Raw genomic sequence first — 12488 nt, forward strand, 5'->3', positions numbered from 1 at the left:
ATTTCAGGTGTGGCTTAGATTCGAGTGCGGCTTACATTCGAGTAAATACGGTACTCCACTATCAGTTGCAACAGTTTAGTATGGAATCGAACAAAGTGTATGGAGACTTCATATATTGTATTACAGCAAAGTTTGTTGCGTAAGTCAAGGGGCATTCTTTGAACAATTTTCAATTTAAAACCTGCTGTTGTTGAATTTATGAAGGCAAAAGAAGTGCAGGAATGAAAATTAGAACATTAGGTGGACTTGACTGCACACTGCCTACTGTAAGACATGGCAAGGTAGGGAGCAACTTATTTCTGATTTGGTGGAGATGTGTTTAGAAAGAAAATCACATTGTAGAAGGGACAAATTCTGACAGACACAGTCTATCTAGTCCCCTTAGCTGAGTGGTGTTAAAGAAAACATGAGGTTTGAGGAATTCATTGTGGCCTTGAAAGAATTAAGAGTAGTTTCCTAAACATTTTGAGGACACTATCAGTCTTACACATTTTTTTTTTTGAGCTTTTTCTCGTACTGTTTGACACTTCATTTGAAAGCAACCGTGTTCACATTTTTCCACCTCCCCGTCATGAGGCTGCTAAAGTCCTAAAATATTTCGGTCAACATAAGTGTGTGAAACACCTTTTTTTTTATTATGAAAATAAATGAGTCCCGATTAAGTGGCAACCTGAGTGCAAAAATCTTTGAAACTGTATGCATCTGTCTATATGCCAAAAGTTTATACCAGATGAAGAGATTTCTTCAGTGTGCCAAAAATAATTAAATTTACTGAAAATGTGTTTTCTTTGGATCGGTGTTGTTGAGAAATGTGAAATATAAAACCAAATTGTATACAGTGCACCTGCATTGTCATTTAAACACAGCTTGTTCAGTTTCCCCTCTTCCCCCTTCTCATGTCCATGTCCTCTTCCCCCTTCGCATGCCATGGTGGTGGGGAAAATATGCAGCCAAATTGAGGGCCATGGCATTCATACTGGAGCACTACTCGCAAGCTGAATTCTTGGCTGCCCCTGTTTTAGGTGTTAATTGTTTGACAAATATATTCACAGTATGTCACAATTCCATTAGGAGTCCTTGTGTGAAATTCCAAACTGCAGTGCTGTCTCCTGGTGAGTTGTGGTGTTACGATCCTTGAAATGTCAAAAATAGCTGTGTTGAAAATCAAAGCACTAGCATTGCTGCAGCAGTCAGCCTGACCACAAATGTAACATGACCTGTCTGACTTTCATCAGAAAATGGCAGTGGAGCAGTGAAGCAACATCAAATTTTTTGAGCACTCCAGCATTTGTAGGCAAGCATTCATCAAATTCGACCCGAATACCTAGAGGCTGCTTCCTGGTTGCTCCACCGTGTTGACACACTAGCCACAAAGCGAAGATTGTGCAAGCATGAGTTTTTGGCCAGCAAATGGATCACAGTCCTGGATTACCCACTGTATTTGGCCACAGCCGACTTCTGGTTATTCCTCAAGTTGGCAATGAAAGGATACTGTTATGATGCAATTAAGAAAGGCCAAGAAAATTGTACTGCAGTACTAAATGCAACTCCAGCGGAAGACTACAGTGGCTGTTTCAAAACACTTTTAAAATGATTTCAGCTGTGCTTTGATTCTGGGGGAGGCTATTTTGAATAGATACAGTGATTTTGTAAACATAATCCATGACTTTTATTTGTCATATCCACAGTCCTAACAGTAAGTAAAGTAGTAAGTGAGCCTGGATGGGTGAGGAGAAGGAGACTGACAGCTGGGAGGGAGGAGCAGCAATGGAATGGGATTGAAATGTGGCACTAGTGAGCTCACTCTGGCGCAGATAGGAGAAATTTCACATGGCGTACAATGAGTTTGGGGGGGGGGGGGGAGGTTGGCATGTTGTAATATGAGGAAGAGGGATCCTGAGGACAAGGGACAAAAATGTGTGGATGTAGATCAATCAAACAAAGTGGGAAGCTTGGAGTCAGGAGTGGAAGTTGGGTGGGATAGGGACTAGCAGAGTTGGAAGCCAGAAGGTTATGAGGTTGAAAGTTACATCGGAGGAAGATTTCAGTTTACATCCTGGCAACAGTGAGGAGATGTATTAAGACATTGATATTGGTGGGAGGGGGTTTCCATATGTGAAGCTCCTGTCGAGGTTGAGCATATAGTGCTCAGCTGCATTTTATGCCACTGCGTGGTTAACTTTGCTCTTGGCTACTATTTGGCTGTGATCATTGACTTGGATGGTCATTTTATTAACAATTAGCCAGCATAAAATACCATGCAAAAGTTACGGTAAATGTTGATATATGACACGACTTTGTTTCCTTAGTTTGCCCTGCCTCTGATAAGATAAAATATACCAGTGATGGAACAGCAAGTGCTGGGTGGGTGCTTGGGACATCGGGGGCTTCCACAGGAATTTGATCTATGTGGCAGTGAATTGAATTACATGCAGCTTAGGTATGGACCATAATTGGGGCAGATGTCAGAATATAGTTTCGGGAGAGGTCGGAAAGATGTTCCTTATTTCAGTGCAAGGTGATAGATACTCAGATCCCTGGCATAGGTTGTAGGTAAGTTGTCCCTTACAAAGATAATATGGGTTATGAGGCGAGTATTATTTCAGCTGGTTCATGGGGATTTTGAAGGATTAGGGGCTTGTGTGGATGTAGCACAAGATACCTGTGTACAAACTTTGTTTGGAGGGTAATGCCTGTCTGTGAAGGCCTCCTTAAGATTTGAAGTATGCTAAATATATTTTTAAGGCATTCATAAATAGGTATTACCCTTGAAATTTAACCCAGAAACAGATTTCCCATGCAATATGATGGTGGCTGATTGGTTAGGGCCATATGTAACTATAATGTCATTCCAGACATAATGGTAGACTAGGCGTGTAAAGCTATGAAGAAAGGAGAAGTACCAGATTATATTGAAATTATGAAAGCTGGAGGAAACGTAATGCAAAAGGAAGTGGAAAAATCATTTATATGATACATAATGAGGAAGATGATTCCCCAAAACAGGAACAATGCTGAAATTATTCTAGTTTATGAGAGAGGAGCCAGATAAGACATAAAAAGCTATGGACTAACCATTCTCCTGTTGGTAACGTACAAGATATTCTTTAAAATTATTAGCAGCTTGACAGAGAAAAATGTTAGACTTTGATCATGCAAAAGAAGAATTGGCTTTAGAAGTGGAGACAGCTCTATGGACCATTATAAAGTCATGAACAAATTTGTAGAACAAAGCAATGAATTACCAGTTAGTCTGTAATTCATAGATTTTGAGAGTGTTTTTGACTGATATGTATTAACAGCCCAAAGAAATAAGGCTTTAATTTGACGTATTTTAGTTTCCTGAAGAATATATACATCACTGCTGGAGTTTCTGTCAGATTTCATCAGAATGGTCAGAAATTCATAACTGAACAATGAGTCTGGCAGATAAATCCTGTATACAAAGTTTATTGTCAGCACTCCTAGAGGACGTTTTCAAATCCTTAAATTGAATGGAATATGTGTTGATGGAGAGAATCAGACCCACCTTGGTTTTTTGATGATATTGCACTGTCTGCTTCTAGTGCAAGTAAACTTCAGTAATGAATGGAAGTATTTAATCAAGGAAGTTTTAAAGTAGGCCTGTATATCAACTATAATTAGGTTAAAATAATGTACAGTCAACACATCAAATTAAGTAAAAAAAAAAAACACTTGATAAGCTTTCGTAATTAGGACTGCTGAAGGATATGACTAGGTAGGCACTGATTGGATGAACAGAAAAATACATATGCAGAAAAGAAAAAATGACCAGGAGAATATTTTTTGTAAACTAAACCAAGTTTTTAAAATGGCTCCAAAACAGAAATTTTACAAACATCGTATATTAACAGTTTTGATGGATGACAGTGAAACACAAACCTTTAATGGAAAAACCATTCAAAAACTAAGAGTTTCTCAGTAAACAGTGGAGAGATGCATGCTGGAAATTATCAGGGAACAGATTGCAATAGAAGTAAATATGGCTGTAATGGAAGTGAAATGAAGGTAGGCAGAACATGCAACCAGGCAAATGGATGGTAGGGGAGAGCAAAAAAGAACTTTTCTGGATTCTAAGAGATGAGAAAAGATGATAATGACCTAATGAGTAAGTATAGTTGAAGACTGTAACACATCATAAAATCTGAGCAGGCTTTTATTCATCAGTGGATGTTAGTTTCATGTTGCATGACTCATTTGTGCAATTAATATAATTATGTGGAATGATTCATTTTATTTTCACATAATATTGCACATTCATATGTAAATATGGCTACTTGCTGACCATATAGATTTTTTTTAAGGAAAAGAAACAGATGTGAGTTAAGTAATTTGTAACCATAAACTTGTACATATTATAAAAATAGAAATTATTCCACAACCCAACATGCCCAGTGAGGTGCACTGCAGAGTACTAAACAGATTCTCACCAGACAGTGTCATCCGGTAATTCTCCATGTAGGACTGTTCATACCCATCATACTCTCCTATACAAAGCCTAGATGGAACTTCAAAAAATCCAAATGGTCTGAATTTTTGAAATGAAAAGATGTTACTATAAGATGAATAAAACCTAATTTCAACAACAACATATTCATTGGTGTGCTGAAAAGTGCAAACTTTGGTGTGTGAGCATGTAAATAGTATTCTCAGTTGAGCAACTCTTCTGAGATCCAAACTGTGATTTACTGAGGGTACTATTGTTATTCAGGTGGGTACTATTCTCGAATACACAACCTTCTCAAAGATTTTGAAAAATGAAGGTGAACAACTACTGCCAAACTGTGTCGAAAAGAAAAGTAGACTACCCTATGACACAACATGTAGCTGAACATAACATCCTTGTCTTCACTGACTGCTTCACTACCCAAGCCATCTGGATCCTCCCCTCCACCACGAGCTTTTCTGAACTGCACATTCTACACCCCCAGAATTATCCCAGCCTCAGCCTACAGTAACTTACTGTCCCCATCCCCACTGTCCTATCACCCCCTCCCTATTCTTACCTCCCATCCTTTTTCTGTGCTGCACTTTGCTGATGCACCCATCCATTTTTCCCCTTCCCCCTCCTCTCCTATTTCACTCATCATCCCCCTCCCCTCTCCCCTGCCCCACAGCCTCCCAACACTGTGACAGACAGTGCTGTGCTCCCCCCCCCCCTCCCCCACCTTACTCTGCTATCCCTTCCCCTTTTCCGCCCCCTCCAGATTGCTGCTATCTTTCTGTAACAGTTGCATTCTGGTCCGAGCTGACTAAGATGGCAGTCATGTGTCCATGAGGAGTGCTTTCTTGTGTGAATGAATGTGTGTGTGTTTCCTTTTCTGACAAAGGCTTTGGCCAAAATCTGATGTGTAAGTGTCTTTTTGTTGTGCCTGTCGGCAATTTAATGTGTCATTTTTATGGTATGTAGTAATCTATCTTTTCCTTATATTGTTGATATTCTAATCTGGGGTTTCCATTGTTTGATGTTGCCTAACAGATTTTCTTCCATCCCAAAACCCTTTAATGCTTTCCTTTGTTACTGTTCTCTGTAGCATTACTCTTCTCAGTGTTCATCCTTTTTCTTCTTTCCTGTGTTTATTCACTGCATTCCAAACAGCATGCACTTCTGAGCCACACTGATCTTGTTCACATACAATACATGGCTTCTTGACTGTGCAGATTGCTGATGCAGCACATGATGCCCCAAATTCTTCCTACTGATAATTATATTTGTTCCTGTTGATCCCACTTCCTCTGATACCCTTACATATTTTAGCATTTTATTTTCCTCACCTACCTGAGCCACATGAACTTGCAATCCTCGATCTAACTGCTCCCCCTTCCCCCTCTCTTCCCACATCCCAACACATGCATACTCCCATACCTCATCTGTGTCGTTTTCCCATGCTTTTATATACTTTTTAATGTATTTGTGCATATTTTTATATGACTTCACACAGTTTAATGCATTTTTGTATATATTTACATATTTTTGCATATTTCACATATTTTTGCATATTTTACATGTTCTTGTATATCTTTGCTTGTTTTTGTGTGTCTTTGTGTGTCTTTATGTGTTTTGTTTGTGTCTTTTCTCTTATCCAGCTCCCCTCACAACCATCCAACACCGTCTTTTGCCCATTTCTGCATCCTTCCTGTTTCTCCTATGGCATCCCTGCCACAACGGACCTCCTGCTCCATCGTTCTACACCAGTTCAGAAAAATATCCCTTTCCCTGGCTAAAACCCAGTCACTCATCCTGTTTCTTAAATGCTCCCAAAACCACGGAATCATCCCCCACCCCCCAATGGCACAACCATAAAAGTTCCTTTTACTAGGTCCCACCCTCCTTTTATAGTAACCTTCACCTTTTCAGATTCCGTCAGTCCCTGTCCCTCACAAACCTGGTACTGCAGGAAGACCTCTCCATGGCACAGGCACCCCAGAACCATCTCTGCTCCCTCCACAAGATACTGCTACTGTGCAATCCCTACTACATAGTTACACTGTTGACATTGAATTCCTTGCTCTCCAGCATGTACAAGAGAGTTCCAGGACACCACCTCCAATCTGCTGACATCCTACTACTACCTTGGAGTACCACAGACTAACCCCTGTCCTACGCGCAGTGTTCCTCCTCATCAACCCCTCATAGCACCCAGATCCTGCCTAGCTGACATTTTTGACTTGCCACAATCCCCAAAATTCTCTAACAACACCTCATTAAATCTAGAGCTGAGACAATCCTGGAACACTGTTGTTAACCTCTCCATCAAAATCCTCAGCCACATATAAGTTCCAGCCCTATCCAAAGGCTTGACCTTCAACCCTACACCCAAATTTAACCTTGTTGGACTTGTCAATGAGTTACTCTCTCTTTTCCAATTCCTGCAGTGAAAACACTTCTTGGCCTCCAGTTCCTACAAACAAAACCAACATAATTCCAACACTGAACCCCGTTTCTTCCAGTTCATACCACCATTCAACTGTGTTCAACTCTCCTCCGACCTAACCACCCCTGGTCACTTTCCAGGAATTCCTTACCTCCAACTTGTCCTCACCATCCTTCCTCAGATTGTTTCCTCAGAGCATCAACCTTTCAGCACAAGAAAGGAGAGCCATAAACAATATCAAAACAAATCCAGACATAATCATCCTACATGCAGACAAAGGTTCACCACTGTTGTTATGACACAGTGACTAACTGATGAAAGGCCTCTGCCAATTCTCTGACTTCTCCACCTATACACTCTGCCGTAATGATCCTATCCCATAAGTCCAACATAAATGCCAATCCCTGCTTAAAGTCTCTGGCCCAGCCCAGAACCTCTCCCCTGAATCCGTTTCACTCCTCACCCCTATGACGCCCCACACACCCACCTTCTACAAGCTCCCCAAAATTCACTAACCCAACAGTCCTGGACATTCCATTTTAGCTGGTTATTGTGCCCCCACTGAAAAAATTTGAACCTCATTGAGCAACATCTTCAACCAATTGCCCATAATGTAGCCTCCCATGTCAAAATACCAACTACTTCCTTCACCAATCCTCCACCACCCCACCTCTTTATCTCTTGGATCCGTACTCATCACCATTGATGCCACTTCCCTATATATCAACATCCCTCATGCCCATGATCATACCTCTGTTGAAAACCATATTTCCAAACGTCTTCAGACTCCTAACCAACCACATCATTACTCATACACCTTACTAGCTTCATCCTAATCCACGACTAGTTCTCCTTTGATGGGAAGGTATACAAATAAATCTCCAGCACAGCTGTAGATAACCACGTGGCATCATCCGATGCTAACTTGTTCATAGGGCATCTAGGGGAGACCTTCCTAGTCTCCCAAAACACCAAACCTTTAGCCTGGTTTAGGTTCATTGATAATATCTGCATGATGTGGACTCAGGGCCAAGACACCCTATATTCATTCCTTGATAACCTGAACACCTTCTCTCCCATCCACTTCTCCTGGTCCTTGTCAATCCAGCATGTCACCTTCTTGGACATTGATCTCCTCGTGTCTGATGGCTCCATTCACACCTCATCCATATTAAACCCACCAACCGCCAGCAGTATCTGCATTTCGACAGCTGTGATCCATTCCACACCGAAAAATCCCTTCCATACAGCCTGGTCACCTGGGGCCATCAGTGAAGAGAACTCCCTTGCCCAATATGCTGTATGCTAAGAGTCTCACCAAGGCCTTCACAGAGAGGCTTTATCCCCAAACGTAGTCCAAAAACAGATCTCCCATGGCATTTGCCTTCACAGCTGCAATCCTCCCACTACCCCCAAGAACCAGCTACAAGGAAGTGCTCCCATTGTCACCCACTACCATGCCGAACTGGAACTACCAAACCACATTCTTTGTGAGTGCTTTGAATATCTATCATCATACCCTGAAATGATGGTCATCCTACTAAAGGTGCTTCCTACCATCCCTAAAGTGGCATTCTGTTGCCCACCCAACCTCCACAACATTTTAGTCTATCCCTATGCCACTCCCAATGCCAACCAATTGCCACAGGAATCATATCCCTGTGGAAGACCCAGGTGTAATACCTTCCCGATCCTTCCACCCAGCACTTCCTATTCAAGTCCTGACAGGCTTATGCTACCCCATCAAAGGCCAGACCACCTGTAAATGCAGCCATGGCATTACCAGCTTCGCTGCAATCATCGCACAGCTTTATATTGGTGTGACTACCAACCAGCCATCCAACAGTATGAACGGCCACTGCCAAACTACGGCTAAAAGGAAAGTAGACCATCCTGTGGTACAACATGTAGCTGAACGTAACATGCTTGACTTCAGTGGCTGCTTCACTGCCCGAGCCATCTGGATCCTCCCCTCCAACACCAGCTTTTCTGAACTGCGCAGGTGGGAGTTATCCTTAGAACACATTCTCTGCTCCCAAAATTATCCCATCCTCAACTTCCCCAGACTCTCCACTCAACAGTTTCCACACCCCTCTATGCTATCACCTCCTCCCTATTCCTGTTTCCCACACTTTTTGTGTGCGACCCCCTGTTGATGCACCCAACCATCTTTACCCCTCCCTACCCCTCTCCTTTTTCACTCCTCATACTCACCCCCCATCTCTGCTGCCACACAACCTCCCAACACTGTGACAGACAGCCCTTTACTCTCCCCCCACCCATACCCTGCTATCCCTTCCCCTTTCCCGCCCGCTCCAGATTACTGGTATCTTTCTATGTGACAGTGGCATCCAGTCCAAGCTGCCAGGGATGGTGGTCGTGTGTGTGTGTGTGTGTGTGTGTGTGTGTGTGTGTGTGTGTGTGAGAGAGAGAGAGAGAGAGAGAGAGAGAGAGAGAGAGAGAGAGAGAGAGAGATCTGTAATTTTCATTGTTTGATGTAGCCTTTCCTAAAGAGGTGTTTGACAAGAGCATATTTCAATCTCTCTGCAAAAATGCATTAAGTTGGCAATGCATTACCTACTTCAGAAAAGACTGCACTTATTATAGAGAAATAAGTCCTCAGTATTTGGTTGGAAACACTAACAAATCCAGGCAAGCTTTTATTTTTGGAAGAATATATAATTATCTTAATTTCAGAAGAAGTGGGTGAAACATCCATATGATTGAAATTTATATGAGATGCTTTGTCGACATACTGCTTTGATTTTTCTCTTTACCTGTTGTTCTTATATTACTATTAGATTTAAAAAGTGATTCTTAAACATGCCTGCTGCCTGTGACTGATCATTTATAGCCCTTTCATTTAAATCAGTAGTGATGTTATACTGTTTTGTGGCCTGTTGTTCAATCTTTTCTTTTACTACATTCCGTATAGACTTAATTACTGATTTCTACCATAGTGTCAGATAGCTTACACACTGTCACATGGCTTATGTTGATGTTGTTGGTGTTGTTTACAATGCATCACAGTCCGTTGCAACAATGCGTTATTCGCAAAAATAAATAATTTCAACAGTGAGTTACGTCGTCCTTCCAGAAGGACGTCAGGGTTATCTAGGTTAAAAGCAATAACAGCATCACTGACCCTCCACTCTTCATTCCAACAAAAACATTTTTTGGTAAGCGAGTCCATATAAGATTAGTGACTGACACATTGGGACTTTGAGTCTGACCATGCAGACACTTCTTCAGTACTTCAGGATTTTCCAGGTCTCTGTAAATAGGTTTTATGATATCCATGACTGCTGCTGGGATGGAATGTTTATGGCTGTATGAACTGTTTGAGTACTGGGCATTGCGGTAATTGCGCCATGAATCAGGTCCAGGAGAGCAAAGGTGGTGTACTGCTTTTTCATCAGTTGACAGTTGGTGGAAGAAGGTAGCCCGTACTGCCTGCTTCAGTTTCAACAAATCCTCAGTATTATTTCTAATGGCCATCCCATAATACTGCTGTAGTTCATCAATCATTTTGTCTGTCAGCCTGCCTCTTATGGTGTTACCATCAGAAAGTTTCTTGTGTCTCAAACTTTGTTTCAACTTCCTCAATCTGGTGCCCATCCTCTTCTGGACATGACCAACACATTCCAGTTTTGTGATAATCTTCTCACTATAAGGCTGAGTGGCTGCTACACTGTTATATGCTTTTGAGTCTCCATCACCTAAGAACTTAGTGTAACACACTCCCCTTTCGTTCACAGATCAACTAAAAATTTCAATAGCTGCAGAGGCCTCCATGCCACCTCTTGTTCCTTCATTATTTCTGTCACAGATATGCCCTTCTTCATTCCCTGATTTACACTTATAACAATGTTTGGTTAAAATATGGAAATCTATTACCTTTCCAGTATCCACACTGGTCACCATAGCAACAGAATTCTTAGAACTGTAGCCACACTTCTGCCAAGTGCCATCAAAAGCAACTGGTATGTTGAATATACCATCATTTATTTCATCAGCTTCATTTGTAGCCCCTTTCATTGACTTACATGCAACAGGTTCCACAGCAGCTCCAATAAATTGTGCACACTTCTCAATTTTACAAGGTGGACGTGGCATATTAACCAAAGCATACATTGTTTCTGCTGTAGTGTATCCTTTGCCAGTCACTCTCAATCCATAAAACCACCTAACATTTACTTAAAAATAATTATCTTTACACTTATCAGAATTCCAAAATGACTGAGTATATTTACAGTTGGCACAATTAATGATAACTTTCCTGGTTAGTCCATTTGATACCTCACTGTCTTCATTTAAACTAACTGGCCCTCCACATATTTTACAACATACACATTCACCTAACACCCTTGTTAGAACGTGTAAATCTATCAGAATATAACCTATCCTACCATTTACATCACTTTCGTTTCGAGAAAACTGTGTATCACAAAGTTTTATTTTAATCTTCGAAGCACTTATGGGTGTTTCTCTAGATACTGACAAGTTTGCCTGTATTTCATTGTCTGTAACATCACATGCCACAAATTGAACACAGTGTTTCCCTTTATTCAAAAATCTATTACCATGAAACCCAAGTTTCTTAAAAAAACACTTCATTTTGGTATCATACTTTACTTTTTGAGAGATTTACCAATTTATTCATCACTTTTCCTCGGAAAAACATTAGCACTTCAACATACAGTGCATGTTTATACCACAAAATGATACGATACTGTTTCTGACAGTGCTACCAATACAAACACGTTATTTAACCTTTATGACACAGCAATCCAAAGCCTTCTGTATAAAAAATTACCAATTTTATAAGATCTTGAAGTAATGTGCATGAAAATGAGTGAAATATAATGCAAGTCATTTCTCAAGCCTATAATTAATACAGCATCTTAGTTCATCTAGTAGGAGATGATGTATAAATGAAGAAACTGGTTTATTCTGCATCTTCCCATTCATTAATAAGCTTGGGAGCCTGTTTTGGTGAAACTCAACTTACAGCGACAGTATTTTCAGGATACAGAAGGGTGTTGTAAGAATTGTATTTGGTTTTAATTGTAGAACCTCTTCAGAAAAATTTGGTTCCTCAACAACTACTACACTTGACCTAAAAAAAAATCTTTCTTTTTTTATAGGTGTGATACCAAAAGATGCATGTGCACTTAATATGCTTGGTCTGCTGATGGAAAGACAGCAGTTGTACGGGACTGCAGCTGCTGCATTTTGTAAGGCTTTGCAGCTGCTTGAATCTGAGGAAGGTGATGAAAAGCGAGACATAGTTTTTGCCAATTATGGAAGGGTTTTGGTACAGCTACAGCAATATGACGCAGCAATCAAATCATACTTACAAGTGAAGAAAGCTACATTCAAGACACAGTGTGGATTGGCTGTTGCTTATTTCAAAGGTAACAAAAAAGTCTATTATCAGGGCATTTGTATTACTGAAACACTATCCCAGAACCTAGTGCCAGTTGCAGCATAACAGCAACAAAAATACGATTTTCAGTATTTCTCATAATTATTGACTGAATTTAAAAAGTTAAAATACTCTCCTAATCTAATCATTAAGAGGCATAATAT

At 40.7% G+C, this 12488-nt stretch overlaps 1 protein-coding gene across 1 annotated transcript in view; it reads left to right on the top strand.

The window, feature by feature from the left end:
- The window catches only part of LOC126481063 (tetratricopeptide repeat protein 37), a 158445-nt gene that overhangs the window by 125914 nt on the left and 20043 nt on the right, over positions 1 to 12488 (top strand). The window contains exon 16 of the mRNA XM_050104546.1: positions 12044 to 12313. Within this exon, the coding sequence (XP_049960503.1) occupies positions 12044 to 12313 (270 nt within the window). The remainder of the gene's footprint in view (positions 1 to 12043; positions 12314 to 12488) is intronic.

The sequence above is a fragment of the Schistocerca serialis genome, chromosome 5 (genome assembly GCF_023864345.2).
Source record: "Schistocerca serialis cubense isolate TAMUIC-IGC-003099 chromosome 5, iqSchSeri2.2, whole genome shotgun sequence".
In the NCBI taxonomy this organism is placed as follows: Eukaryota; Metazoa; Arthropoda; class Insecta; order Orthoptera; family Acrididae; genus Schistocerca; species Schistocerca serialis.